At 45.5% G+C, this 27,855-nt stretch overlaps 1 protein-coding gene across 1 annotated transcript; it reads right to left on the bottom strand.

Annotated features, from left to right (window-relative positions):
- efnb2a (ephrin-B2a) lies at window positions 1–26,878 on the bottom strand. Its single transcript, XM_023417625.2, has 6 exons — window positions 26,761–26,878; window positions 26,030–26,636; window positions 15,256–15,539; window positions 7,366–7,458; window positions 5,517–5,627; window positions 1–4,029 (listed from the first exon to the last, which is right to left on the bottom strand). Exons 2-6 carry the CDS (start codon window positions 26,140–26,142, stop codon window positions 3,623–3,625), a joined length of 1,008 nt encoding a protein of 335 aa, XP_023273393.1. The 5' UTR covers window positions 26,143–26,636; window positions 26,761–26,878; the 3' UTR covers window positions 1–3,622.
- Window positions 26,879–27,855: the final 977 nt, after the last annotated feature.

The raw sequence follows: 27,855 nt of genomic DNA, 5'->3' as shown, positions 1-27,855 counted from the left end.
TCCATAGGAAAAACATTTTATTGAAAAACATTTTCAGTTTGTAACAGACTGGTGGAATGTGTGTCATTTATCCTCACTTTGAACTTGTTTGAAATTTTTAAAGTTAAAACCATTTTTCACAGCCTGGCCATCTCATACTGCAAGGAAGGGAAGAAGAGGGCTACAGCCACCCAGTAACCATGACGTAACTAAAGAAAACCAGGTGTAGACGAACAAACAATGCAAATATAATACTGTGTTACTTACAAACTGGACTGAAATTAAATCATAAACAGAACAAAGAAGAAAAAAAAGAAACTAATTCAATAAATATTTATGGTACACACTTATGGCACAAATATGCAGCAGTCGGTTTGGCAACTTTTCTCTCATTTTTTTTTTTTTAAACCAAATTACCATGGAAACAGTGCAAAAGGGGAGGGAGTGGGGAGGACATGGGCTTTCCATCGCGCGCTAGCTAAAATACATAGCAAAAAATTCAAATTTTATACAAAACATCTTACTTTAAGAGTTTATAAAAAAATGTTTTTATTGGGTTGTGGTCAATATTTACATCAGCTATTTACCAAAAAAGTAGTATGCTCTGTTTTACTGAAGTGTATTCTGTTTTTTCTGGACTTTTTTCCCATTTACTTCCCTAAAAAGGTGAATAAGGCTATTGTAACAACCCAGGATCCATATACAATACAAACATTAATGTATTTACAGTTTCTTACCTACAGAAGTACGGTGCAAAATTACTGTGTCAAGTGACCAAGGGCTGACCATACGAGCAAGGCATTTACAGTAGCCTGAGGTGCTTCTCCTAGCCCGTGCGCTAAGACTCCCACAGCGTCGCTATGACGTTTCATAACAGGTTGAACCAGTCCTGGTCTCTGTTGGGAGAGCGTTAGTCGAGTGGCTGCTAAGAAAAGGACGTCAGATTTAAAGAAACTAATAAGATTGTCATTTTCTGCCGCAGACAGACAGCAACTAAACAGACATTTCTTTGTTGTATAAGTGTGTCTCTTTTCACCTTTTCTTAAATACCTGTTCAGGTGTGGTATACGTATATATGATTTGTAATGGTTTCATTTTTCACAGTTTACCTTTGTACTACGGCACATAGTTCAAAAAGAAAAGGTTCAAATAATACTACAAATAATGCAGGAAAGAAAAACTAACAGCAGGCTTGTGTGAAGTACTTTGCTAGTTTTGTGTCATTTGTTTGTTGTTACGTCTTTCAGTGGTTAAGAACACTTTCCATAGGTGTTTTTTTTCTCATAATTGATTAAAAAAATAAATAAGAATTGCATATTTGCAGATTTTGTAGCCTCTTGGAGGCACAAACCTCAGATCATACAAGGCTTGGCTTTTCGGTGAAATTTGATGTTCTTCATGAACACATGACGTTGATGATGGCCTGATAAATGCACGTGACCGGCCTCAGTCACAGTCGTGATCCTAAGCCAAAGATATTAATGAATGTGAAATCACTGAAATATAGACTTGCTCAACACACACACACGCGCGCACACACACGCGTACACACACACACATGCACAGAGAATATGAAAGGTGTGTAAGAGGAGAATTGGGGGCACTGGGTGTTCATGGGAAATATCCTTTGGGAGATGCTACACAGAGTGAGTGTGGGAGACACAGCTACTCTGCCCTTGTGTACACCAATGTGAGCTATTTTGGGTCAGATAACTCTACTCCCCTGGGGGGCCGGGGGGGCCCAGGTCGCCCTCCCTTGGTCCTCCTTCCCAGGACCGAGCCCTGTGTCTGTGGACGACAGCTCATGAAATATGGTATCAGTGGGTTGAGAGATATCAAATAATCATAAACCTAGATTGCATAATGTGCACTTATACCATAATATATTAACATTACTTCTTCTTCTTCCTCTCCATACCGCCTGACAACACCTGTGCTCTATGTGTCTATCATAAATAAATTCTGCTTTTTATTTTTTTATTTTTTTTATTTTTCATCTTTGCAATGTCCTTTTTTTAAATGTACATCTATTTTGTAACAAAAAAAAAGAAGTAAATCAAAACCTCACAATATGGAAATGCTAATGGAGACTGAGAAACAGTGAAAATGTAAGTAATGTCCCTGTGCTTTTTTTTTTTTTTTTTTTAAACGAGAATAGGAGAGCACCAGTCACACTGATTTTGGGCAACCTTAATCATCAATGGACTCCTACATTACAGTACCTGGAGCTGTTTCAGCTGCGCTAACCTCGACTAGACCTCGGGCCTCTTCTTCACCTGATGCAAAACAATGGCAGTAAGGCGAATTGGATTTTTTTATTGCCCCTAACACTTTCCTGTGTGAAAAGCTCAGGTTCCAGAGACATTGAGGCGAGCTCTTTGCTACTAAATCTGACAGGATACAGCTGCTCTCCCATCTCCAGCTATGACTGTGTCCCACATGGATCGCTGCGAGGAGTGGAGGTACCAAGAAGGGGTTAAAAGTGCTGCTCTATGTTTATGAAAGTCCTCCACTCTTCCCAGGAGCCACCTGGACAGACGGTTTTTGCGCCCTCTCAGGGGGGTAGGGTGCAAAATTACAAAAGTCTTCACTCCCTCTTTTCACGGTCTCGCCACTGTTGGGTAACTTGTGTTTGAACATCACACATGACATGTCACTAAAGGAAAAGAAAAACCACGTATGAAAACCAGATATGACCAAAAATAAGATAAAAGGTAAATGTTGACAGTTAATAAAAAAAAACTGTCTTTCTGTCTTTAAAACCTTCAAGTAACATCACAAGTTTTCAGCCGGGCGCAGACAGCGATCGGCTGAGAACATCTGGGAATGAGGAGAAATGGTGCGATCCACACTTCAACCCAAAGCGTTCACATTGACCGGCGAGACGGAGTGTGTCTGCACGTGTGGGTGAATGTGTGTGCATGTGATGGTGAGCATGTGGGTGGCAGGGTGAATGGGTGATCTCAGAGAGTCAGTCAGGAGAGTCCCGGAGAGGACTGGTGTGAGAATCTCTCTCCTTCTTCCTCGTCCGGCGGGTAAATCCACAGAGTCTCTCTGGTTAGTGAGCATCAAGGGAGGGCAGCCATTTTGTGAGTTCATGGTTAGCCCATTTCCTCCTTTACCTCTCCTCCTCACTCATTTTTTGTCTCTTTCCCTCTCTTTTTCCAAGCAGTAGTCTCTCTTTAAGGTGAGGTCAAAAATTTCCTTTTCCTCCTTTCGCCCCAGGAAACCTCCACATCCATACGTCCGTTTGTCCTTCCCAAAGAAACAACGCGCTGTGCGTCTGTCAAACTTTCTGATTCAACAACACTCAGTTTTCCCCAAAAAACAGGCAGCGACACCGGGGGAAAGAAGAGATTGTTCTCTCCACTTCCCAGAACTCCCAGAGAGCAGCAGCAGTGACAGCAGCAGGCTTCTCTCTGGCCCTGCACTCAACCCATCGGCGCCAACTGTGACCACATCAGACGGCAAGGTATCAAAGACAAGAATAGTGACAAAACAGCAGAGAAGAGGAGGAGGAGTTGACAGAGTGAGAGAGACAGAGAGAGAGAAAGAGAGTGTTTGTTTGCGGGCGTGCCGGCGGTGCCAGAACCAGAAACCTGCTCTGCCCGGGGACTGTTCCAGTTTGTCTCCCGCCTCCCCCTCAGACTTTGTAATAGATGTTGGCCGGGCTCTGAGGCGGCATCTCCTGAACTATGTAGACCGGGTGGCCGTAATCGCCGCTGACCTTCTCGTAGTGCGGGCAGAAGACGCTGTCAGCAGTCCTGAGCGGGATGATGATGTCGCTGGGCTCCGAGCCGTTATTGTTCCCGCCGCCTCCGCTCCGCTTGGGCGTGGCCAGGGTGCTTAGAGACAGCGTGGCGGCGTGCTGCGGCGAGTGCTTGCGGTGCCGCCGTCGGTACTTGAGCAGCAGCAGGACCAGCATGATGATGATGATGATGAAAATGACACTGCCTGAGGCGATGCCGACGAAGATGGCCACGTCAGAGCCGATGATGCTGGAGGACTTTCCACCGTTGTTGTTGTCGTTGCTTTCTCTCGGTGCTACATCTGAAAGACAGAGGGAAGAAGGCGTGAGTGAAATGATGAAACAGCAGGTTTATTCTATTCTTTTCTATTCTATCTGTCGTCTGACTGAAGGCAGATGTTTACAGCTGTGACGAACACATTCGCAGGCGAGGTGAGGAGCAAGCCAATCCCCTTCTGACTATGGAGAGTTGTTGGGGGTTAAAAGAGAGAAAAGATTTTTTATATTCTTCATCATCTTTTCATCATGTCACGGTGAAGGTGTGGAGAACAGGCCGGTGAAGCCAGCCTATAGCAGCCTTTTCTATTAAATACCGTTATTCAAATTGAGCTGGTTGAGACTGCAACCTTGAAACTAGGGCGAGCGCAGCCTGATAGGACAGAGAGCAGCTTGGGAGATTCAGGCAAATGGCACTTTGATAAAATGCATTTTGAAAAACAAAGAAAAAGTTTATTTTCTAAATAACGTCCCCGCATGGAGGAAACTAAGAGGGAAATATCTGATGTTATCATGAGACATCAATTACGAAAGCCAAGCTGTGGGGGCGGTTGTTTTTCTGTTCTCCCCAGGATGGGAGCATGTTCCCTGCGTCTCTGTGTCCCGGCTGCTGCTCTTCTTCTGGGCCTAAAAGTGCTTCTGCTGTGTGATGGGGAGTGGACACAGGAATGGCAGGAAGCCCAAAAGCAAGGACCCTTCCATTGTTTAACAAGGGGATTATGCTGCCTCAGACACTCTGGCCGTAGCACCTATATGCTCCTGCTCGCCGCCCAGATGGATGACACATAAAAAAAGAACAGGAAAACAAAGAAAACAAAATGCTGATGTCTGCAAAAAAAACCTGTGCCAGCATGATTTAAAGAGCAGCGCCATCCACGTCAGATTTGGGAGTGAAAGCACAGAGTGTCAGGCGAGGCCACACCCACAGCGAAGCAGGACACAGGGGGAAGGAGCACAGGACTGTTTATATAGGTCACTTTGTTTTTGTTCTCAGGCCCTTCCTGTTTCTTTTTTCTGCACACAGCTCATTGCGGAAATTGCCTGATTCAAATTTTCTTCTTGGGAGATTTTTAACTGCAGTGTAATGGCAGAGATAAGGGCGGCGTGCACGAAGTTGCGTGTCTGTCTGTGTTGTGATTTGGCACAGGAACAAGTGTGTGTCATTAAAAAGATGGCAGACTGAGATCGGATCATTTTCCCGAAAATGTCACTTAAGAGGTGTGTTCAGGCTGGAATGGGGCCAGTGTGGAGATACCTTATAAGTCCTTGAGAGGCCAGAGATGCTTATCAGTTTTATGGGCAACATTCAATTACTGGCTGATGAATCTCTGACCTTTCTTTCCTTCGCTTTCACACGCACCTCAGTGTCTCTTGCAGCCACGCACACACTCACTCCACGCAATCTGCTCTCGGCCGGCTGAATGGTCGTGCGCCCAAATGCCAAATTATTTCGATAAATCCTCCACTCAATTACCACCATCCCCGGATTTCAGCTCAGAGTCTGTGATCTCACCTGGTTTCTCCAGCACGTCATTTTGGTTGTAGTTTTCCTTGCCGTCCGAGTGCTTGGGAGAGTAGGGCACTCTGGTGGGGTTGTCTTTGGGTGAAATAGGGTCAGAGGGATCTGGAAGAACGCAGGTAAGACACACAGGAATTAATGAGCAATTCTTTTTCACAGCAGTGTGTGTGTGTGTGTGTTTGTGTGTGTGTGTGCGTGTGTGTGTTGTTTCATGTTAAGCAATAGCTTCAGATTTTTTCAGGTCAACCAGGTAGGCCTGTTCATCCTGGTTTTCGTGTTGTTTTGTCAGACAGAAGGAATTTTATATGGAAAACAAACTAAAACTTGTCCAACAATTGTCATTTTGGAAGATATTCAATAAGTCTAACTCATAATTCATCTCACTTTTTGAGCCTCATGTTGACTTTAGCTGAACCTTTCATGCATTTTTGCATCAAACTAGGATTTTGTCCTTCAGCCTGGCTTTTAATTAAATATGTTTTTTAGTAATTAGTCACACTATTTTGTTCAGTTATTTTAATGTAATTATATTCAAAATTGAATTTAATTCTATTTTATCTGTTCGTTTGTTTGCTAATGTTATCATAGCTTTTTGAATCTATTTTATTGCATCTCATTGTCAGCTTTCTTACTTGATTGTCCTTTTTGATCGATTGAAGTTTGAACAGCACAAGTCACTCTTGACTTCACAGCTCGTGTGGACAGGAGGAACAAGAAGAGCATGTGTACGGGCATGTGAGTATTGTACTAAGACAGGCTTGGCAGAATTCTTTGAGCTATCGTTGATCAATTCATACACTCTTCAATTCAAATCTTTCCTCTGATCACCAAAAATGTGTCTCAGAAGACAATTTGGAAAATCTCTTGAACCTCTAAATGCTTCAGCCGTGCACCAAGCAACTCATCACGCAGCCAAACCTTCTTTGACTTGTTCAACTGGATCCATGTAAAACAAAGTGGCTCTTCATGGCTCAGATATTATTGTAATCAACCATAAAGAGTGGCTAATGATTGGTGTTGGTTCTGCAGTGGCTCCATATGGTTGTAAAAGCTGCTGAGATGTATGTCAGTGCAGAACAAAACATTCACTGAGCATCTGCTCTTCTTATCACTAGTGCTCTCAGGCTGTGCACTGTGAAGCTCAACCGTACTAGAACCACACTTGATTGTGCACTTCATATAATAAATCCACTGGTTTATAAGTAACTCATACCAACACTGGGACTGATATTCAGTGCCATTAATCAGCAGAACCAATTTCCAGCCTGTTCAGCACCTGTTCTTTTACAGCAGCTTCCATTCAGTCCCATTCTCAGTAGCACTGATGCTGGTGTCGACAAGAGGGCCGAGCCCAGGACGTTACCAATCTGAGTGGCAACTGATTTATAATTCTGGGTATAATTGTGACTGTGTGATCGTGTACTCTTCAGAGACAGAGTCTACAGTGTCATACATGCAGGATCATGGATCCTGAGCTTTATGTGTTCTTCTGTTCATCTGAATTGGACTTGCATGTGTGGGAAGTCTTCTAGCTGAAAGAGCATATATCAGCAGATATTTCCTGTGTGTGTGTGTGTGTGTGTGTGCGTGCAAGTAGATACAGCTGTGTTTGAGGGAAGTGTGTGCCTGTGTGTGTGTGTGTGTGTGCGCATGTTTCAGTGCATTAGGCTTCCGCTAGATTAAATCTGCTGCCCCCTCACAGCCCCAGGTGTCATGGAGACGATGGAGCTGTATTGTGCAAAGTCTCCTATGACCTTATTAAGGTATTTTCAGAGTCTCACACAATTTTGCACAAAGTATAAGCTGCATTGTGGCCGTCTGCTCACATTAAAACAATACTCACTTTGTCCCACTTTCATGATGATTTTCATGGACTTGGTTTTGCACACTCCCCCCTCCTGGTTGTCGATGCCCTCCATGGTGCCGTTCGAAGTAGCTACAGCAGAAAAGAGAGAGAGGGACAAGGTTAGAGTAACTGTCACCAGCCCCTTATATACCTCGCCATTCTATATAAAGGGAATGGGGGGGGGGGGCATTGTTGTTCCGCCTTTGCCAGCAGCAGAGGTAGTCATGGCGGGACAGGCGCCAACACTGTTGTGTTACACGTCACACCTCTGATTCCATCGTCTAAAAAACACACGGGGGTGGAGATCTGCTGGCTTTGTTTGGTTCAGTGTAAACAAGCAAAGGCACAATGATGAAGGGTCTGCTTAACAGCAATGTAGCGGGATCGCCGTTTGAAAGCGGCTGCTGTGGTACAAAAAAGATGTGATGGAGAAATTGTGCTGCCATACATCCCTGAAGCCTATCTCAGAAAAACAGGCAGTTCCCAAAGACAACAGAGGCAGTGAAAGCCCTCCACGGAGGAAGGAAATGACTCATATGCTTTAATAAATTCACAATTCACCCGTTCATCCCGTCAGTCGTTCCACTCCAGCAGAATATTTCACATCCCCAAAGTCAATTAGCTTGAGTAATTGTGACTGTAATATCTCTAACTGTGCTGATGGGCCTCATGAAGGAGGCAGTTAAGGGGAGTGAGGAGAGGGGGGAGACTGAGAGGAGGAGACGACGATGGCTACGATGACAGTGGCCATCTTGGTAAACTGCTAACGACGCTACAGAGAGTGGTAGCCGGTTATGAAAGATTTTAAAAGCCCTGAAATACTCAGCTCTAAAAGCCAAATCAGCATCACCATGAGAACATTCAGGGATGTAAACAGGAGAAATGCTTTCAAAAGAAATGGGCACCTTTCCAGGAGACGCAGAGGAATTATGGGAACAGAGGGAGGTGATAAATTCCTCGATAGTCCTGAGATGAAAAGAGCTTAAAGGATCTAAAAAATGTTCAAACAGGAGAAAACAGGCATGCACCACTCAACACTGCTGTCTCTTATACACATCTAAACTGGCCTTTTGATAAAATAAATGTCTGTTTGTGTCACAGTCATACAGATGTGGCCCACACACACAGAGCAGGCCGCCCTGCCAGCGCTCCATCAGCTGGATGTTTTCAAGCCCATTAACTGCTCCTCCGCCTCTGTGCCTGTCTGCTTTTATCTGTGCTGCCCCTGGAGGCTGCGGGGCAGAACTGCAGCGAGCTCAGATCATGAGTGGGACAGGGAACAGGCGAGGAGGGAGGGAGGGAGGGAAACGGGAGGAGGGGGTAGTAGGGCTTGTGGTCTATCAGGTCGGTAACACAGAGGCTAACGAGCTGCCAGGGCTTAGCGGCTTGGCTTCCCGCCAGTGCACAGTGGCCCACATTCACTATGACTGCTCCCATCACACCGACTCCCCTCCCCTTCGCTTCCCCTTCAGCCTCCTCTTCCCCCTCTCTGAACAACACCCCATCATCCCCAGTTTCCTCCTCTCTAGGATGGCCACCTCGTGGCCACCACCTTCTTCCCTAAAATCCTTTGCCCCTGAACAAACTTACACCCCTCCCACACTCGTCCTGCACCTGAAGCTTTTCCATCACCTCCAGATCCCGATTCGAACAGCTTTGAAAAATGAAGCTCTGTGGTTTGCCACTTTCTCTTTCTCATCCTTCTTTTTTCTTCCTTTTCCTCCCTCTAAGCCACCAATCATTTTGATACGAATCCCCCCCCCAGCTTTAATAAGACGGTGATGGGAGTGGACACAAAGAGCATGTTAACAAGGACTTCCTGCTACCCTCCCTCCTTCTCACCCTCCATCTCGCCTCTTCTCCCCCTGTGTCTTTCTCTCGCTGACCTATGGCAGTGGGGACTGAAAAGCACATTATAGACAAAGCTCCTTAAAGGCTTGTGCTCCTGTGCGTGTGTGTGTGTGTGTGTACGCAGATGTGCGTGCATGTGTTCATTTCATAAACCTGTTAGTGAATCACACGTGAATTTTACAATCCTGTGGGACATTATTAACCATCTTAACATGTTTACTTTGCTGAGTGATCGGCATGGTGACGGTGTGTTCGAATGTTGAGGTGCGTGCACGCTCAAATGCTCCTGTGCTTGAGAGGTCTCGTGAACTCTGACCTCCACAGAAGGTGTATTTGGGTGTCATATGGTGCACGTAGCACCACTTGTGTCGCCTCCTCTTCTTCCCCTCTTTCCCTTTGCCCTATTAAACCATTTAACACATCCACACCGATCCAGACTGAAGATTAAAAAAAGAATCATTCTTCTTGTCACGCCTCAAAAAAACAGATCTGCTTCAAACTCGCCTGTAACATTTCGCTGACATTTAAAATACATCAGGAAAAATACTTCAATCTGGACTCAGTTTAAATGTTTAAATTCTCTTCCCCTTTAAATGCAGAGCAAAACACACACTCTCTATGCCAAGGCTGCAGTCCAGGCAAGCCTGACTTGGATTTAAACAGAATTTGATTGTCAAATCTGCTAAGGCTGGCTGAATGACTTGGCCCTCCTTGGCCCAGCCAGACAAGGCCAGGCTGGACTGGCTGACAGACTAGCTGGCTAGAGTTAACCAGCTAATCCATAATGCTGGGGGAACACAGTCGAAGGAGGGGGTGGGTGGGAGAGGAAGGAATAAAATGGAAGATTAAGCCACTACTTCGTCTTGTGTGTGACCTTCTGCAAACACGCAGAGAAAGAACAGGAAGAAAAGCTACATATGATTTTCACCATTCAGTCCATCTTCACTATGAATTACAGTCTTAGTTTTCTTACTACTTTCAAACACACACACACACACACACACACACACACACACACACACACACACACACACACACCTCCAACCTCATACATGTGACACACTGTCTCAAACAAATGGATGAAATGTGTCAGAGACGTGTCGTCACTTTGTGTGTGTTTGTGTTAGAGCCTCCTCTTAAAATTAGCAGTCATACACCGAGCATGCAGCACTGCAACCGCAATCCCACCCCCATGCTGTAAACACACCAAACAAACACCCCCCCACTCCCCCTACCCTCACCCTCCTTAACTCAATTTACCCTCCTTAACTTAATTTTCTCCTGTTTATCAAATCAAGAGGCTGGAAAATCAGCCAGTGTTTAACGAGACAGTCAATTGTGAGCTGTAATCCAGATAAAGACTGAGCAGTTAACTCTGCTTCTTCCTCTCTCCTAATGTAACCAGCAGACAGCCAGACAAACCTGCAGCGCTGCAGAGAGCTCTGCTCGCATTCACAGCTGGTTGGAAAGTAGCAACGGCTAGTTCAGCTAACGTAGCGTGCAAAGAGTGACGCTCATGGTTCATAGCAACAGTTTAGCTGGGAGCTAAAGTTGTAGTTTCATTTAACATGAAGTAGGGCAGTGTCTCTGAACTATCTGTAGCCCTGTGTGAAAGCTGCTTCGCTGACGTTGCCAAATTCTGTGGGTATAATTAATACACAATGCACTGCTGAAAGATAATGCTGGGCGGTTCATAAATACTGGAACAGAGCAACACAGACAGACAGACAGACAAACAGGAGGGGAGAGAATGATCAGATGGAGAGAATGAGGATGTGTCCCAGAAAAGACAGAGAGACAGGAAGAGGAGAGACAAAGGCAGCTATCATCTAAACTCTGAGCATGATTACCGTAGATGACCATTACCGCAGTGCCAGAGTTATGGACCGGTTAATGCCTGTAACAGGGGCCTTCGCATATAGGGACCCATCCAGTGACCCTCACACACAGGCCGGGCCAAGCTGAGTCAGCCAAATACCAGCTGCCAGTCAGCACTGCACTCAAAAGCACACACACATTTGAAATCCATCATTTCCATCTAGAAAAGTGTAGGTGACATGTTGAACCCTCAGTTGTGAAAAGTGAAAATTTTAGGTTTAAAAACAGAAGTTGAGCTACTTTTAGCTTTTATCCCCCTCACACATCTCCCATACTCACATGCTGCTGATGAATGAGTTTTCATTCTATAATAATAACGCTGTCACTGATTGAATACTATGAACCCGGAGTAAATAAAGAGCAGATCATCTCAATCAGGCAGAAAACTGAAAAGACATTTTAAATTCATGTCGACGTTAATGAGAGGGATCGCTCCTCGGAGCTCACACTGCACTCACAGAACAATGAGGCGAGGGGACTATCTTCTGTTGTGACTGAAGGAAAAGGTGATTAAAGTCTTGATGAAATTCTGCTGTGCATGTCTGCTCTGACTGTGAATTCAGCCTTGTCCTTCTCCTGCCCTCTTCAGCTCATCTCTCTCTCGTTGCTATGCCTCCGCTTCCCTCTGCTTACTGTTCCCTCTCTCTTTAGCTCTCTTTCCCTCTCCCTCTCTTTCTCCCTCCCTCCCTCATTAGCTGTCTTTCGTTTTTTTGTCACTCTTGCTGCCCCTTTTCCCTCCTCATTCAGCTCTCTCTCCTCACTCCCTCTCCCTCTCTCTGCTTTTCCAAATGTCCCTCGACCTCTCTCTCTCTCCCTCTTTAGCTCATGTAATCATCTAGCTCACTAGGTTCTCGACTGCAGGCCATGCTGCCACAAACAATCACATCAAACTCATCTGCTCTCAACTGGAGCAGCATTGTGCATGGCCACTATAAAAAGGACACACACACACACACACACACACATACACACACACACATGTGCCTGCACAAATACAAAATTGTGCACACGTAAGCATGGTGACAGAAATCTGCACGATACAGCTGCCCCTTCTATGCATGCAAGCAAACAAGAAAATAACATGGGAAGCTGCCCACACACACACACATATACATACATATATATATATATATAAATATATATACAAGCAGGCCATATGATGCACACTAGCATGGAATTAACTATTTGAGCTGCACAGGAAACAGATCTACCACCTGTCAGTCTTTGCTAGTCAAATGCTGAGGCCTTTGTCACAGTTGTTTGACTGGAACAGGGTGTTGTTGAGTTGTGGGGGTTAGCATCTAATCTAGGTCTAGCCTTGGCACAATACTCAACACAAGGCAGCGCTAATCCAATTGGTTGAGACTCAGATCCGTAGCGCTGATGTGGGGGCCTTGGCAATTGTGAGAAGAAATGGAGGATTAAACGCCGGTTAATTAATTACATATCGAGTGCTCGCTCCAAAAGGCTAATAAAATCCTCGCTGTGAACTTTCTGAGGCAGCGTCACACTCTGATGGATCTTGGACAACAGCACTGGAGGGGAGGCGCGGGGTCAGACACACAGATTACGATATGGAGATGCTTTCTTGTGGAGGTACACAGACCAAGTGTATGTGTATCTATTCATGCCCATAAGTGCACCCACAAGTAAAGATTCACGGTGGCTCCCTCCAACACTACAAGCTAACAGCAAGCATGAATGTGAGTGAGCCCACACACACCTCTGTGCCTTTCCCTCCTTCTGTCTTTCTTTCCTCGGATGTTTATTTGTGCTTTACTCCTGGTGTTTACTCATGCAACGCTGGAGCTTCTCCAAGCAGCCAATTAAAAAAAAAAAAAAAAAAAGCAGCAGCACTAAGCACACATCATAGAAGTGGGCTGTTAGAGCTGCAGAACTGGGGCCAGAGCTAGCCAAGAAGAGGCAATTAACAGCAGAACATGACACACTCCAATGGAGAACACACTAGCATTTTGGGTAGGTGCAGAGGGAGGCGGTGTGACGGCAGCAGGAGGGTGGGGGTCGGAGGCTCGGGGATGTTGGTGGAGGGGAATTTGCAAAAACTGCAAAATTGGATTTTCCAAACCCTCTTTCTAAAGTTCCAAATTGAACTTTCCCATCGCTCCAACTGCTCCAACTGCTCCAACTGCTCCAACTTGTTGACTCAGCAGGTTGATGCAGAGGAGGGGTTCTGGCATGAGGTAGTGTGAAATTGAATATTTTGAATATTCCCGCCTGCACAGGCTGTGGTAGAGAGACACGGATAGAAATACATGGGTAGATGAAGTGAAGAGGACTGCTGCTGCTCTGATACAGCTGTGTGTGCACAGAGAAGCTGCTCCAATCGCAGCTGCAGCCTCCTCAGGGATAACGTGCGTACATGTGTATGTTTGCACTCACACGCATGTATCTGCCGTTCCGTCCGCACCATATGTTCATCTATATGTACCTGCGATCGTCTACGCTGCAGTTTCTCACCCATGTTCTTCAATAACCTGAACTTAACCCCATCCTCCAGATTCTGTTCCCCCACGCTGTCATCACATTCAGCTGCAGGAGCGCAGGCACATCACCGGGAGAACCGGGGGAAGTAAACACCGGCATCAGCCCATCAATAATTAACCACTGCGTTTGGGTGGAGGGAGGCGAGGAGGAGGAGGAGGTGAGGGGCGGCTGATCGTGTCTATGTCTCTTCAGTCAAAAGCCTTTGTAGTTCCTGAGCACACACACCCACAAACCACATCTAATGGTCTGATTTTCTTCTGTGGGTGTGGATGCTCATGCACATGTAGGCATCCACCCCAATCAGGTATTCTCACAGATCTTATCTGCCACCAAACATAATATATAAAGCTAAACGTGAAGTGCAGTGTTGCCTGTGAGACACTGTCAAGCATTTAACCTGCTTTATTTGCTACAGCTTATTTCCCAGAATAAATGTCTGACCTGTAAAACCATTATTATTATTAAATTATATGTTAGACTCTAACACAGCAAGACATGCCCCACCATGCAAATACCCTGCAGCCATGACACATTAGTGACAGAGCAGCCACATTTGCCCGTTCGGTGAAACGAACTTCTGCAGAAGTGAAGAAGCACATTGTGTCGGTGGAAGTGTTTTGTTTAACAGATCTTTCTGTGGGATCTCTGAGTGCTGTGAAGCTCTGGAGAAAATTTTAATTCGTAGGACTCGGCTACTGCTGGCCGTTTAAAGAGGGATTTACAGTGCAGACGGTGCAGTATAATTAGCTGTTACCCTCCACATGTGATTTGCAAAATTTAACTTCCTCTACCACAATGTACGGTTTGGAAAGGATGCAGCATTTCTGCTCCTCTCTTCTCTCTCCTTTCTTCCCCTTCCTTCTACTCACTCAGAAATATGGCCTTCCCCTACTGTGACAGCTCACAGATGGCTGTGGCAGAGCCTCACAGATGGTCCTATCTGCGGCACAACCCCCATCAGCGCCACACAGATGGTTCAGTCCACCTCCAATGTTTCTAACCAGGGGGCCGTCGCTAAACCCCATCACAACTTCCTCCCAGGATGGCATTAGTACATCACAGGTAATCGGCCACACCTGCACCATGGGACCGAACGGTGAAGGTGAATCACCTCTAAGACAAAAGGACGGAGGCTGAGGATGAGCTGCACAGGGTCTGAACACTGAGGAGACTTAAGGAAAATGTCAGAAAGGTGTGGAGAGGGGAGGTTTCATGATCTGATGAAGAATCTCTTTTAGATTATCTGTCTGTGATGATTGCAGACTCATCTTTCACCTCAACCTCAGCTTCATTCATATCCTACATTTCCCAGTTTCCCTCAACACTTAGCGAGGGGCATGAAACGGCATTCAACAGTTACATACACATGAACATGAAGAGTGCAACGGTGTCAAACTACCAAACTAATGCAGAGTTTAAACTCCACTGTAGCTGTGTGGGAGCATGTCAGTGTAACACTGCACCAGCTGTGTCCGGCCAGTTATTGACTAAAATAAGACGAACACACAACCACACAAGTGACTCTGAAACTCGCGGTATGTCAGAAACAGCTGGTTCTTCAACCTTGCTGAACCGTTCAAGGCTGTTTTACCCCTTAAATTATGCAAGTCCTAATTTATTATCCCTTCAGGAACGGGGTGAACAAGTACTCACAGATGATGTAGTAGTCCTTCCCCCTGAAGAACTCCAGACCCCACAGGTTGGGGCTGAACTCCTGAAACTTGAGGGTGAACTTGACATCCTGGTCAGGCTTCACACAGTTGAGGAGCGGCGTGTCGGCCTTGGTGATGGTGCAGCTCTCCAGCTGCTCCCTGGGGACCATGTACACCTTGTAATACTCCACACTGTCACCCGAGCCGCCATCCACGCGCGGGCATACAATGTCCAATTTATCCCCGATCTGGGGGTACAGCACCACGCCTTGGCCTGGCACGAATCTGAAAGGAGAGGCAGGAACAACAGGAGAGAGGGAGGAGGGTTAGTCAGCTGCAGAGAAAGTGATGAAGACTCATTCACTGTGCACTGTACGTTGGAGTGTTTGCTGTTGAGCCTCTCTATATCTTACAAAGAGAAAAAGAGAGTCAGCTCAATTATTGATGTGATAATTACTGATTGTGTCCATGAATTTTAGATGAAGGATAATGTGTGTATATATGTGTGTGTGTGACTGTGTGTGAAGAAAAACAACTCCCATCATCATAGAGCTTTCTTCTTTGTTGTGGCAGCGATGGAATGAGGGAATATTTAACCGGATAAATGAACAGAGGTGACGCGGCGGATGCGAGGGAAATGGCAGAACAGTTTTAGAACACAAAATTAACAGAAAATTAACAATAAATAAAAGCCAAGATTCGTTAATTTTACAACAACAGGAACAGCAGCAGACACACACACACACACACACACACACACACACACTCACACACACACACACAGCCAGAGAGCCTGGAGGGGTTTGTCTGGGAGAGTAGTTGAATTTCCCTAAATTCTTCCCAAAAGTAAAATAATGTTGCCATTTAGTCTCCGAGTGCTGAGAACCCCTGCAGCATTCCTGTGATTGCACACACTCTCTCACACACACTCACAGCTGGAGCTGGAGTTAGAGGTGAAACCTCGTAGCTGCTAAATGAATTTGCCCCACGCTCGAATGCAATTTGAAATGTTAACCATGGACGCCCAGGAGGCTTTTTATGGCACATTGTGAAAACTGACATGAGCACAGAGACAGGGATGAACTGTAAATATTGACTAATGAAAATGATGCAAACATCTGGTCAGTGTTTATGTTTAACATGTGGATCATATACACCTGTGGTATTGTGTGGCTCTGGTGTGTGCGGATGGACGGGGGGGGGGGGCTAGAGCTGAACAATAAAATGATTAGTCAATTATTGGATTGACGGAAAATGAATCTGCATCATTTTGCTGATCATTACCAAGCTGATCATTTGCTGTTTTTCTCATGTGACAGTGAAGTGAATATCTTTGAGCTTTGGACTGTTGATCAGATAAAATAAAGTATTTTACAACGTCACCTCAGACTAATGGGAATTCTAATGGCCATTTTTTCTCCACTGTGAAATTTCACAAACTAAACTGATTAAATGAAAAAAGATTAATCAACAGAAAAAGTAATCAGCAGTTGCAACCCTGGTGTGAGCTGCAGTGAATGTATTTTAGGAATTCATTGGTTCTAGTGCTGCAGTCATGATGAATGATGACTGATGAATGATGAATCTGTCAGGTTGTTTTTCAGGTTATCAGCTAATTGATATGAAATGTCAGAAACTATTAAAAAATGTCCGTCACAGTTTTACTGAGTGAAAAGTTCACATAGATATTATCTATATATAGATAAAGATGTGTGATTTACAATGACATACAGGCTCAACATGTTGCTTGATTAATGACTGACATGATTAATAAATGATCAAATGAACTATTAATGAACCTGCATAGTTTTTTCAGTTATTGTTTCAGAGTTTTTCTGGCTCACCCTTCAGAAGCAAAAAACTGAAAAATACAAATGTCTTAAAGTGCGGGCGGGCTCTGGATCCAAGGTGAACTACGACCCCTTTTCCTGGAAGAATGCTCAGGAGAGGAGACGTGGATTTGAAAAGCGATGAGACAGAAAACAGCACAGTCTCCTACTCTCTCGGCGAGGACCGAACCCCAGCATCAGGCTTTTGTTTTCGTCTTTTCCTTTAAACTACAAAGACAGCCACTGCAGGGTGGCAGGGGAGCCTCCTCACAGGAGACCGGTGACAAGGCAAAGCCGATTCATAATTAACACAGAGCACAAAACAAAAATATAGTATTATTTTTATTGTGTGCTAAAACAAAATAAAAATATATTTATATTTTGTGCTCTCACTTCTGTTCCTCTACACGTCTGTCACATTCCCTCTTTGTCTTTCAAACGTACAGATACAGACACATATCTTATTTCTAGCGCGCATCATCGTCTTTGCTATAGGCATGAGCACATGCACACACGTACACACAGACAGACACAAACACATGCACATACAAAGCGACTAACTAGGCCGAGCAAATTTTTTTTCTGCCCCCTGGGGACACACTCAGCGGTGGTACAGTGTGTCCAGTGACGGACAGACGGAGAGAGAGAGAGGGAGAGAGAGGATAGGTATGTACGCCTATGCATTGTAGCGCCATCTGGCATCATCTTATCATATGTGTGTGTGTGTGTGTGTGTGCGCGTGTCTGGAGGAGGAAGGGATAAGGGGGAAAAGTGGAGCACAGAGAGGAAAGGTCCTCAAGGGCTTCACTTCTATACAAAATACTGAGGAGCTGGATGTACGCATTAACCGTGTGTGTGTGTGTGTGTGTGTGTGTGTGTGGCTGGAAGCACTTGTTCATGTGTATATACAGGGGTGAAAGCATGCATTTATTCATGTGCTTATTCTAAATGTCTGTGCGAGTTATTGAGCGTCTGTGTTTGTGCGTGTGCCGTATCTCGTGGTGGCCATTACTGATTTAAAGAGGTTGATCTGGATGTGCTTCATTACTCTGCTTCCACAGCGACAACACAAAGATCCCTGTCCTACAGCTCTGCGTCCTTATCGTCTCGTCCCATCATGCTCTGCTCGTCAGGATCCATGTGTTGATGGCTGTATGATGCTACTGTCCTCTTAAAACAGGGCCTCACTTTACAGATTTATATGGTATGAAAAACGGTCAGCCTGGCTCTGTCCAAGTTCAAACATATGTAATTAACATGTTTTATCTAATTTGTTTTTTACCCTAAAACCAACATTTACATTTCTATTCATGTCCAGGTTCATTAGATACAGCGTGTAAATAAAGCTGCTTTAGAGCCAAGCTAGCTGTGGCCCCTGCTGCCTGTCTGTATGCTAGTGTGGGCTAAACATGTCCTGGATCCAGATGCAGATTTAACATACAGATCTGAGATTAATATCAGTCAATCTCACCCTCAGACAAGAAGCGTGTACACCACATTCACACAGCTACAGTTAGCTTTAGGTTGAGTTCAGTGTCTGGAATAAACGTAGGATGTCAGGCCCCGACACAATAACACATACAGACACAGGCCCACACCTACTGTACATACACACACATGCTGTACAACAGATGAATCATTTCTGATGACAGATTTTACCTCCCTGATAATACTATCAACCCGGACATCAGAACTGCTCTGATAGCATGAATGCTATCTCTGCAGGAAGTTGGCTGCTAGCAAGAGATCAAACATGATTAAACCAACACAATGTTAATGCCACACGCACCAACACACACACACACACCCACACACACACACACACAAGTGTTCTGTGTTTTTTAAGGTTCAGTAACATATTGATGCGATCTGCTTTAACCAGGGCCACAAAATCCGCACTAACACACAGCACTCTCTTGTATTTTATCAGCTGATTTACAGCAAAGTGCTGTATAATGAAAGCCTTCAATAAAAATTAGGATGAAATTGTTTGAATGTGGGTTTAAAGATAAGCTGCCAAGAGGCTGATTAAGGGCAAATATGAACGGTTCTGGAGGAAAACACTGAAGGAATGACAGAAGTGATGAATACAGAGACTTTGTTGAGTCGGACACTCATTAATTAGTTCTGCACTTCCCTCCTGCGCTCTGTCTCCTCCCCTGCCTGTGTTTTGCAATGCGTAAATGTGTGTGTTAGATTCCAGACACCTGGCTCGATGGCAGCCATTAGAACAAAACACCAAGTGCACAAGGTTACACAGAGGCTGAGACAGAGAGGAGGAGGGAAAGGAGGGAGAGAGGATGGAGGGGGCAGGAAGCAAATAAAAGCTCGCCCCGGCAACTCATGATTGTAAATGCATCTGACCCCCCCCCCCTCGCAGACCCCCACCTTAGTTCAAGGCCCTTCACCCCTCCTGTTTTCCAGAAAGTCATTAAGTGAATTTAGGGACGTGGATGTTAGATATATCTGAGACTGAAACATTTGGGTGAAATACGTGACTAAATAACAAAAGTAAGTGAAGCTGTGTTTAGTGACATGTGTGTGTGTGTGTGTGTGTGTGTTGTAATCATAAACTATAGAGACCATCCTGAGATGGGATCAGCCGTGACACCTGTCAACACACCTGCCTCAAAGTCCTCAAAACCACCTACAGTAGCATGCACACACACACACACACACACACACACACACACATACACACGCCTCGTTGTTGCGGCTGCTAACAATGTTAAAACTATTTGGGTGTGTAGATGGGAAAATTCCTGCTGATTTCAAAGGTAATAAAAACAATCATGTGACCGTTTGACTCCACAAATGTCAGTGAGTTGACAAAGACAATATCTTGAAGCAGGAATGCTGTAAAACTTCACGTTAGTCACACTAAAAAACAGAGGTGAAGATTCATCAATCAGCTGAACAAAAATCCAGTAATCGTAAATCGTAAATTGTAAACCGTAAAGTCATTTATCAAACAAAAATAAATCAAATAATAAAAATATATCAGGATTGGCTGCTGTTCTCTGTTTCAGACCAGTGTAAACTAAATATCTGTGGAGTTTGATTTAATCATTAGACAAAACAAGACGCAGGATGGGCATTGTTTCATTTTATAGACAATACTATTGAAGAAGACTTGAAAAAATAGATTTAAAAAAAAAGAAGATGAAAAGAAAATCCCAGTGAGTGGCGGGCCTGCTGTAGCACTTCTTTTCGGTCGTGACATGCACCATTTGTTCTTCCCCATGAGGGCAACACTTGTGGAAAAGTGTAACCCTGCAGAATGTATAATCACAGGAGGTGGCAGGAGCACCAGGGAGGGGGAGGGACAGCAGGGGACAGAGACACATACATTAGCACTGCTCTTCTTCCTTTTTCTGATCACTGTTTGTCCCTCCTCCTCCTCCTCCTCCTCCTCTTCCTCTACAAACACACACCAACTGCTCTGAGCACACGCTGTGTCAGCTCCATCAGCCTGCCTCATCTCTCTCATCTCCAACCACACCGTCAGGCCATTTGGTGGGAAGGTGAGAACAGTCACAGCTGCCTAAACTCGCTCCTCATAATCTCCACGTCTCTGTCAGAGCTACAAAAAAAAAAGCTTTTACCGTTTTTCATAACAACACGGCGAAATCAGACAGCAACACAAAGCGCTCGGCTTTTCTTAGAAAGGAACGACTTTTGTGTGCAGTTGCTCTTTAGTGGATGTTTAATTGTGTTGCACTGAAGTGGATGATACAATCCAGAGGGAGCTGAAAGTCAAACTTACAAAAGAAGCAACACGCAGCTATGAAATGATCTTTTTGTGAAATACAGAGGTGTGTGTTTCAGGTTGAGGGCAGCTTTAAAAGCAAGTGAAAGTGAAGTGAATGACAGTCACTGCTGATGCAGACACACAGGTGACACTCACAGGGAGTCGAGTCAGTCTGTCACATGGCATCTGGTTTTCTCGCTTGTCTTCTAACCGCCTCTCTTCGCCTTTAGGTTCTTGTGTCTTTTTTTAGTTTAGGTGTGTGTGTGTGTGTGTGTGGGTGTGTGTGTGGGTGTGTGTGTGTGTGTGTGTGTGTGTGGGGGGTTTGGGGAGGAGAAAGGAAATGTTTGGGGCAAACAGAGCAAAGTAAAAAAAAAAAAGGAGAAGGAAGGGGAAAAGGAGGAGGAGGACTGTGGACCTACTTCCTGGAGTTATAATGACTGCATCTGTCACCAGTAAAAAAAGAAAGTTAGATACCCTGTCCTTCACTCTCTCTCTCTCTCTCTCTCTCTCTGTGTTTCTCCTCCTGTCACTGCATATCTCTATATGACCCTTCATTCCTCTCCCTCTTCTCTCTCTCAGACTTTGTGTTTAAACCTCTGGATTGTTGGATTTGTGTGTGTGGGGGACAAAACAGAGCCACAGTGGCCGCCCCGGTGTAATCCTCCTGTCCGAACCCCCCCCCCCCTCCATTCTCTCCCTGTGGCCCTGAAGTTATGAGAAAACAGAGTGAAGTGAGGGGAGGGTGAATATTTACTGCAGATCAAGAGCAACTGTTTGACTCTGAATCCCAGCTGCAATGCAAGGATTCATTATGGTGGCAGACAAAAAGGCCAAGCTGGGGCATAGTAAGGGTTAATCCACCCACAGTTCTTGGCAGCGCCCCGGCTTTCGCCCTCTGTCGGCTGAGGGGACGGAGGTCTTTACGCTGACTGTCACCCTATCCCCTCTTTGTCCTCTCTCTGGTTCTGCCTGTGCTCCGTGCCTTCGGCCCTACCTTTCATCCTGTAATCCAGGCCTATGGGATCTGAGCAGGCCTAGACATAATTATCCTCCTCACCCTAAGGGGCCCCGATGCTTTCTTCTCTCCCTCTCTGTTTCATTTCTCTCGCTTTTTTCCTATTCTTTCATTCCCTGTTCTTTTATTACTCTATTTTAATCATAAACTTTTCTCTTGGCAGTAATCAGGAAGGAGCCACGTCAACCTCTCTAACCCCAGCAGTGTGAACTCTCTGTCGAACATGGCAGGATATTTCACTTTCCCTCCTTCCATTCCTCCCTCAGCCTTGTCGCCGGTCGATGTAGCTAAATTAAAACAACTGATCTTTCTCTCTCTCGGCTCCAGAAAGAACTGAAGAAAAGAAAACGACAAAATTAGAAGCACTGCGGGGATTTTGGAGGGAGGGATGGTCGGAGGAAGAGGGAGGGCATCGTTACAAAATTCAGCACAAGGCCTCATCAGTCATTCATGATGGACCTGCATCTCTATGCCCACCCCCTCTCTCCCACTTCCTCCCTCTCTCTCTACCCCCCCCCCCCCCCCCCCACATTCACAGAAGTACCCACAGAGGTGCCCCCGTCACTGCCCGGTCACAAAGGGCCTTTGGGCTTCTATGTAATCTCTTAATGAACTGCAGTGGAGGAGCGGGAGCGCTCCTTTTACATAAACCATGTAAAGCAGGCCTCTCTTTTGTTTCTCCCTCCCAACTACAAAATGGATTACCAGGAGAAGGAGGTGTGTGTGTGGTGTGATCTGACTTGTCCATGTGTGTGTGTTGGGGAGATTGGGGTAAGGGGGGGTGGAAGGGTCATTCTCTTTTTTTTTTACCTCTGGAGTTTCATGCATAAGGGCCGTAAACTAGTAAAGCGCAAACAATAATGACATTTAATTGACATGGCCACAGGCTCTGTGGAGGGGCTGCTTTTTTTTTTTTTTTTTTTTTTAACAGATGCACACACACTTCATGAACACACACTCACACAGAGTGAGACACAGAGAGAGAGAGAGAGAGAGTGCCTAGCTATTTCTTTATCCTCTCCCCCAGCCCGCACACACAAAGGCATTAGACTGGCCCCGAGCCTTCACATTTCCAACATTCATCCTTCCTTGAATACTCAAAGAGGAGGACTAACACAAACTAAAGGAGCGGCGCAGAGGCAGCAGCGTCTCGGGTCTGTTGAGCATATTGCTGACCTGCTGAATAAATATTCCCACTTTGAGGTTCCCTGTGAGCGAGGAGGAAGAAGTGATACACAGGCCTGAGGAGGGTAGAAGTGTGTGTGTCACTGATTCAGCTGATGCTCACAGGAAATTTATTGATCAGACAAACCCTCAGTGTGAAACATGAGAGGTCTCAAAGTTTTTAAAATCTACTAATTTGTCTGCTCTTCATCATCATCATCATCCATCATCTCCTCTGTGAGTAATGAGTAATGAGGGAAATCGAAATATGTTCAGAGGATTAGATGAAGTTATTGTTCTCATTCAGCCGCTAAAACAAACTCAGCTCACAAAGGCGGAGGTGTCTGAGCACACAATGATATCACTGCGTGGCCTTTTCTCTCTGAACTCCTCACCCAGACAGAACGTAAAGAATGCGCACATGCACAGCTAATTCTGCGGAATGCCCGACGCATTTGTGGCAGCCTGAAGCTTAGACTCTGAGGGTGGACGCACTTGGTGGATGTGGTTTTTTTTTGTTGTTTTTTTTTTTCCCCTCTTTCCAAAATCAGAAGTGAGTCGCCAAATGAAATGACAGACTAATTTTGCAGAGACTGCAGCTGCAAAATGGAGAGGGGATTCTGCTCCGGCTCTATGAGAAAGGTGGAGCACAAAATGACTTGTTGGTCCCTATATAGAAAAAGACTGAGTATCCTGCTGTGTGCGGACATTCTTCAAACATATATGATCTCTGCGGGGTTTATTTCTGATGTGATCTGCTACTGTGAAGTCTCTCTGCACATCAGACTCCAGCAAATGTCTCCTGCTAAAACCATTTGAGTGTTTGTGTGTCACAGTCTCTCCACTGAGGTCAAACGGTCATCAAATGGCGCTACAGGCTACAGACGGGGGTCTACGCTACAGGAACCTGCACAGATATTAACCTGTAAAAATGCGTTTTCTCCTCTATCTCTAAGTGAGCTTAAAGCGGGCTGTAATCTGGTGCGTCATTAGGCGCACAGCCTGGATGTAAAGGCGACGCACAGAAGGCCGTGGCGGTGGAGGGGCTGAAGGCCGGAGGTGCAGCATGAGGAAAACTGGAGCTGAGTCCGACGGACGACGCAGCAAATATACAGGGACACTCACAACACAAAGCCCGTGATTCTGCGCGCCACAGGTTACTGCTCATTTTCAGCAGTTAGAAGCAGGAGACGCCTGTGAGACCATCATAACGTCTCTATTGTACGTCCTCCACTGAGGACAAACAGCAGACAGAGAAGGAGAGGGGCTTTCTGGCTGTACCGGAGCCAAAAGCTGAATTATTGAGTGACTTGGAGTTTGGCCGTGACGAAACGGCCACAAAGAGCGGCGCCCCCCGCCGGGCTGCGACCAGGGGTGTAGAGGAGGAGAAAGACACCTTTTTTTTTTTTTTTTTTGAAGAAAAGAGTTTAACCGCCTTTTCTGGGCCTGCAGGGACATGAAGCCAACGGATGGTCTGCATTAGCCTATCTCAGATCAGTGGATGTGATAGAAGAACAAGGCAGGAAAGGAGAATTAAGGTACAAGGCCTGTGTTTGTTCCTTTCACCCTGATGATCACCCGCAGAAGGTCACAGCTAATGTAGCCTGTTCATGAAAAAACACATACACACCGTGTCCGGGACATCCTGAAACCCCCGCAACCAAACGCACCCAGCTCCACTGTTGTGACGCTTTATATTCGGGCGTCTGACAGCAGCACGACGTGGTTGGAAACGGTTTGGAGAGCAGCGGGTCGGAGGCGGACGGCGGTCTATTAAAAGTTTTCATCCCTCTAAACATTTCCCAGCATAATTTGCTTTTTAAAAAAATCCAGATTTACTCAGTGAATTATGTTATTGTGTCCCCCACAGAATGTGGACCCAGCAGAGGCCCGGTGGAGCGTCCCGCCAGCTCCATGAAGCCTCCGCCTCGTCATGTTGAAGCACAACTAGGATTCATTTCTCCTCTGTTTCTCTCTTTAATATTATCTTCATCTGTGAGGATAAAAACATCCTAAATTTGAGCCTGTGCAAACAGAGCAGCGGGGGAACAGAGGGGCCTGCTAATGAGCTCGACCCAGCCTCAAATGTCTGCTCCGTAAAACGTACTCAGACCTGTTACAAATATGAATAGTAATACGCCGAGCCGAAGTTATTATTGACCGAGGAAGCGAAGCGTAAAATTACCTTCAAAATTTAATTTTACCCCCCCTGCGCACAACCAAAGCCTGACACATATTCACCAACTCTGCAGAAATATGCCAATAACAGCAAATAATAGATGAATCCCACATAACCGCCGAGCCGCCTGCTCTGAGGCGGGTTTGTGTGCTGCTGAGTGCCATCATAACGCACGGCCGAGCGGCCCATCGCCGTCCACTGCGCGTAAATATTCCCCCACGGCGACAGGACACAAACAGTCAATTTATCAGTTAAACAGTAAACTAATGACGCAAGAGCCGACTAGTTTCTCTTTATCTTGACAGGTGTTTTTGGGTGAGTGCGATGGCTTGAACGGTTTGTGTGTATTTCTCCCGTGCGGTCAAAGCCCGATACTTCTCAGAAATAAAAACCTAAACTCAGTTGAAAACGTGTGGTGTTCAGCTCCGGAGCGGGTGGTTGATTGATTTTAGATTTTTACGACTCATTAAGGTTCGCAGGGAAAGTCGGGAAACAGATGAGCAACCGATCTGTGTTTCTTTAGACAAAATCTGACTTTCCAGACGCGAGTCCAACAGATCGCCACTGTGCACGGTGGAAAAAGACTGAGAGCGTAACAGAGGAAAATAAATTCAAATTTGAAACCACGCTTCTCTGAGAGCTCTTTGTTGTGCTCACTGTGTGCTCAGCTACCGTGTGTTAACTGATATTTTACGCACGCAAACCATCGGCGGCGAAGAATAAACATTAAATTGCCTGATTTTTCAACGGAGTCTGGTGTGAAACAGTCTCCACACGCGGAGGGCGTACGGCACTACTGGAGCCAGTACTAATCTGCGCGACTTGTGTTCCACTTACTTGGTATTTGTTGTGTTCCAGTAGATGGACTCCAGGATGAGCGCCCGGCACAAGTCCACTTTGAAGGCAATAAACAAAACTCCAAAATAATATCTCCACATCGAATCCCCCATGGTGAACCCTGCGCGCCTCCGAGCGGGTGCACAATCCGTCTCAAAAGAACCAAATCTGTGCGTCAAAAAAAATCAGACGACAAGCTCTCCACAAAGGGCTGATTTCTTCACTTTATATCCCGAGCCAGTGGGATGCGCACGGACCACAAACCCCGGTCAGAGCATCTCCAGATGAGAGACCTGCTACAAAAACCAAAGGCGCACGGCAGTAGTTCATTCAGCAGACAGTGCGTTAATATTCTCCCCTGCTCAGAGCGCAGACTTCACCCCGCTGTGATACATCCCTCAGTGAGAAAAAGTGGCGGTGTCCGCTGTGGACCGGGCGGCAGATGGAAATCAATACAAATATAAATCCCCCTGCGTTAAAGTCCGGCAGTACCAACGCCAAAATCCAGAGCAGCGGCGGCAGCAGCAGAGAAAAGGACAGTGATGGCTGGTGGTGGAATGGTGAGATATTCCCCTTTCAGCTGGTGCTGGTGGTGGTGAGCAACAAACTGTGGATGACAGCAGCCGAAAAATGAGAGAGGCTAAACAATGAGGTCGGATGGTCAAAATTAAGAAAATGATCAAATATGAGAATGAAAGAAATCAAAGGAGCTGGAATGAAAATTCTCATACTATAGGCCCCAAAACAAGTGCTGCGGCTGAATCCTGCAGATCCGTCCCAGACGCCCGCAGACAGGCGGAGAGATGAAGCCTCAGCGATGCTCCGAAACCTGGATGGAAAGTAACTGCAAGGGACCGCGACTGTGAATATTTGGTGGAGTTGGTTATGCCCAGGCCCCGCCCCTCGCCGCCGCTGATTGGTCCCTCGGCGGGAAAGTCAATAGGAGCTCTGCTGTCAGTCAAAGGGGGCAACTGGTTCAGTACGGTGACTAGTGGTGAGCAGAACGACACACACACACACACACACACACACACACACACACACACACACACACACACACACACACACGCAGCCCAATCCTACTTTTGTTAATCGGCAGATGGATTAATTAGATTATAACATCAATAAATGTCATTTTTGTCTAATTATGACGTAATAAAAGTGTGATACATGATATTAGCCTCCACAGCCATAATCAGGAGTAATATTAAGACAAAAAGTGATAACAAAGGTGAATGACACTACAATTAAAAATAATGTCTATCAGTGATAAACAGCTGTAAAAGGCGGCAGCAGCTTAACTACAGACTTTATGTAAATTCTCACCAGTTTTGCCCTTCATGAAAAACATTACAAAACACAACAGTAACCCTCAGACAACGAAACGCGCTTCTGGCGGGTTATAGTTAGTGTGGTTGGCCCGTAATGAAAACAACGAGACAACGTTTGCTCCCATCAGGCTCGTGCACGGGACGGTATAGAGCCACAGAGCTGCATGTGTCTCTATTGAGTGCAATATAGAGCGGCTCAAGTTCTTTCGAAAGGCAAGAGCGCCCACTAGCGGAAAAGCCTCCTCAGAGACAGCCGAGGACAGTCACCGGAAACACTGCAAATATCTTCAGTTTTACATCGAAATCAAACTTCAGCATCACAAACTAAAGCATTTTAATTTATGACAAACAAGTAAGAACATTATAGTATTTATAGTTAATATTTTTTCCTAATATAGAGGCAGTTTTAAATGTGAATTTGCCTTCTCTTTAAACTTCTAGTAGCTGGAAAAGGTTTGGCATTTTTATTTTTAAGTGTATTTTTACAGCATGAAC

This window comes from Seriola lalandi, unplaced genomic scaffold (genome assembly GCF_002814215.2).
Source record: "Seriola lalandi dorsalis isolate HSWRI2012SDOR001 ecotype SW California unplaced genomic scaffold, Sedor1 jcf7180002054576, whole genome shotgun sequence".
In the NCBI taxonomy this organism is placed as follows: Eukaryota; Metazoa; Chordata; class Actinopteri; order Carangiformes; family Carangidae; genus Seriola; species Seriola lalandi.
Note: the sequence above shows the minus strand (reverse complement) of the source record. Positions and strands in the feature narration are given on the sequence as shown.

Excerpts from the sequence above, each read along its gene's own strand:
- efnb2a (XM_023417625.2), bottom strand. The coding sequence starts at position 26,142 with ATGGGGGATTCGATGTGGAGATATTATTTTGGAGTTTTGTTTATTGCC. Across the intron at positions 5,628-7,365 it reads CATCATGAAAGTGGGACAAA|ATCCCTCTGACCCTATTTCA; the intron begins GTGAGTATTGTT and ends GCGTTCTTCCAG. Across the intron at positions 4,030-5,516 it reads TGACGTGCTGGAGAAACCAG|ATGTAGCACCGAGAGAAAGC; the intron begins GTGAGATCACAG and ends TCTGTCTTTCAG.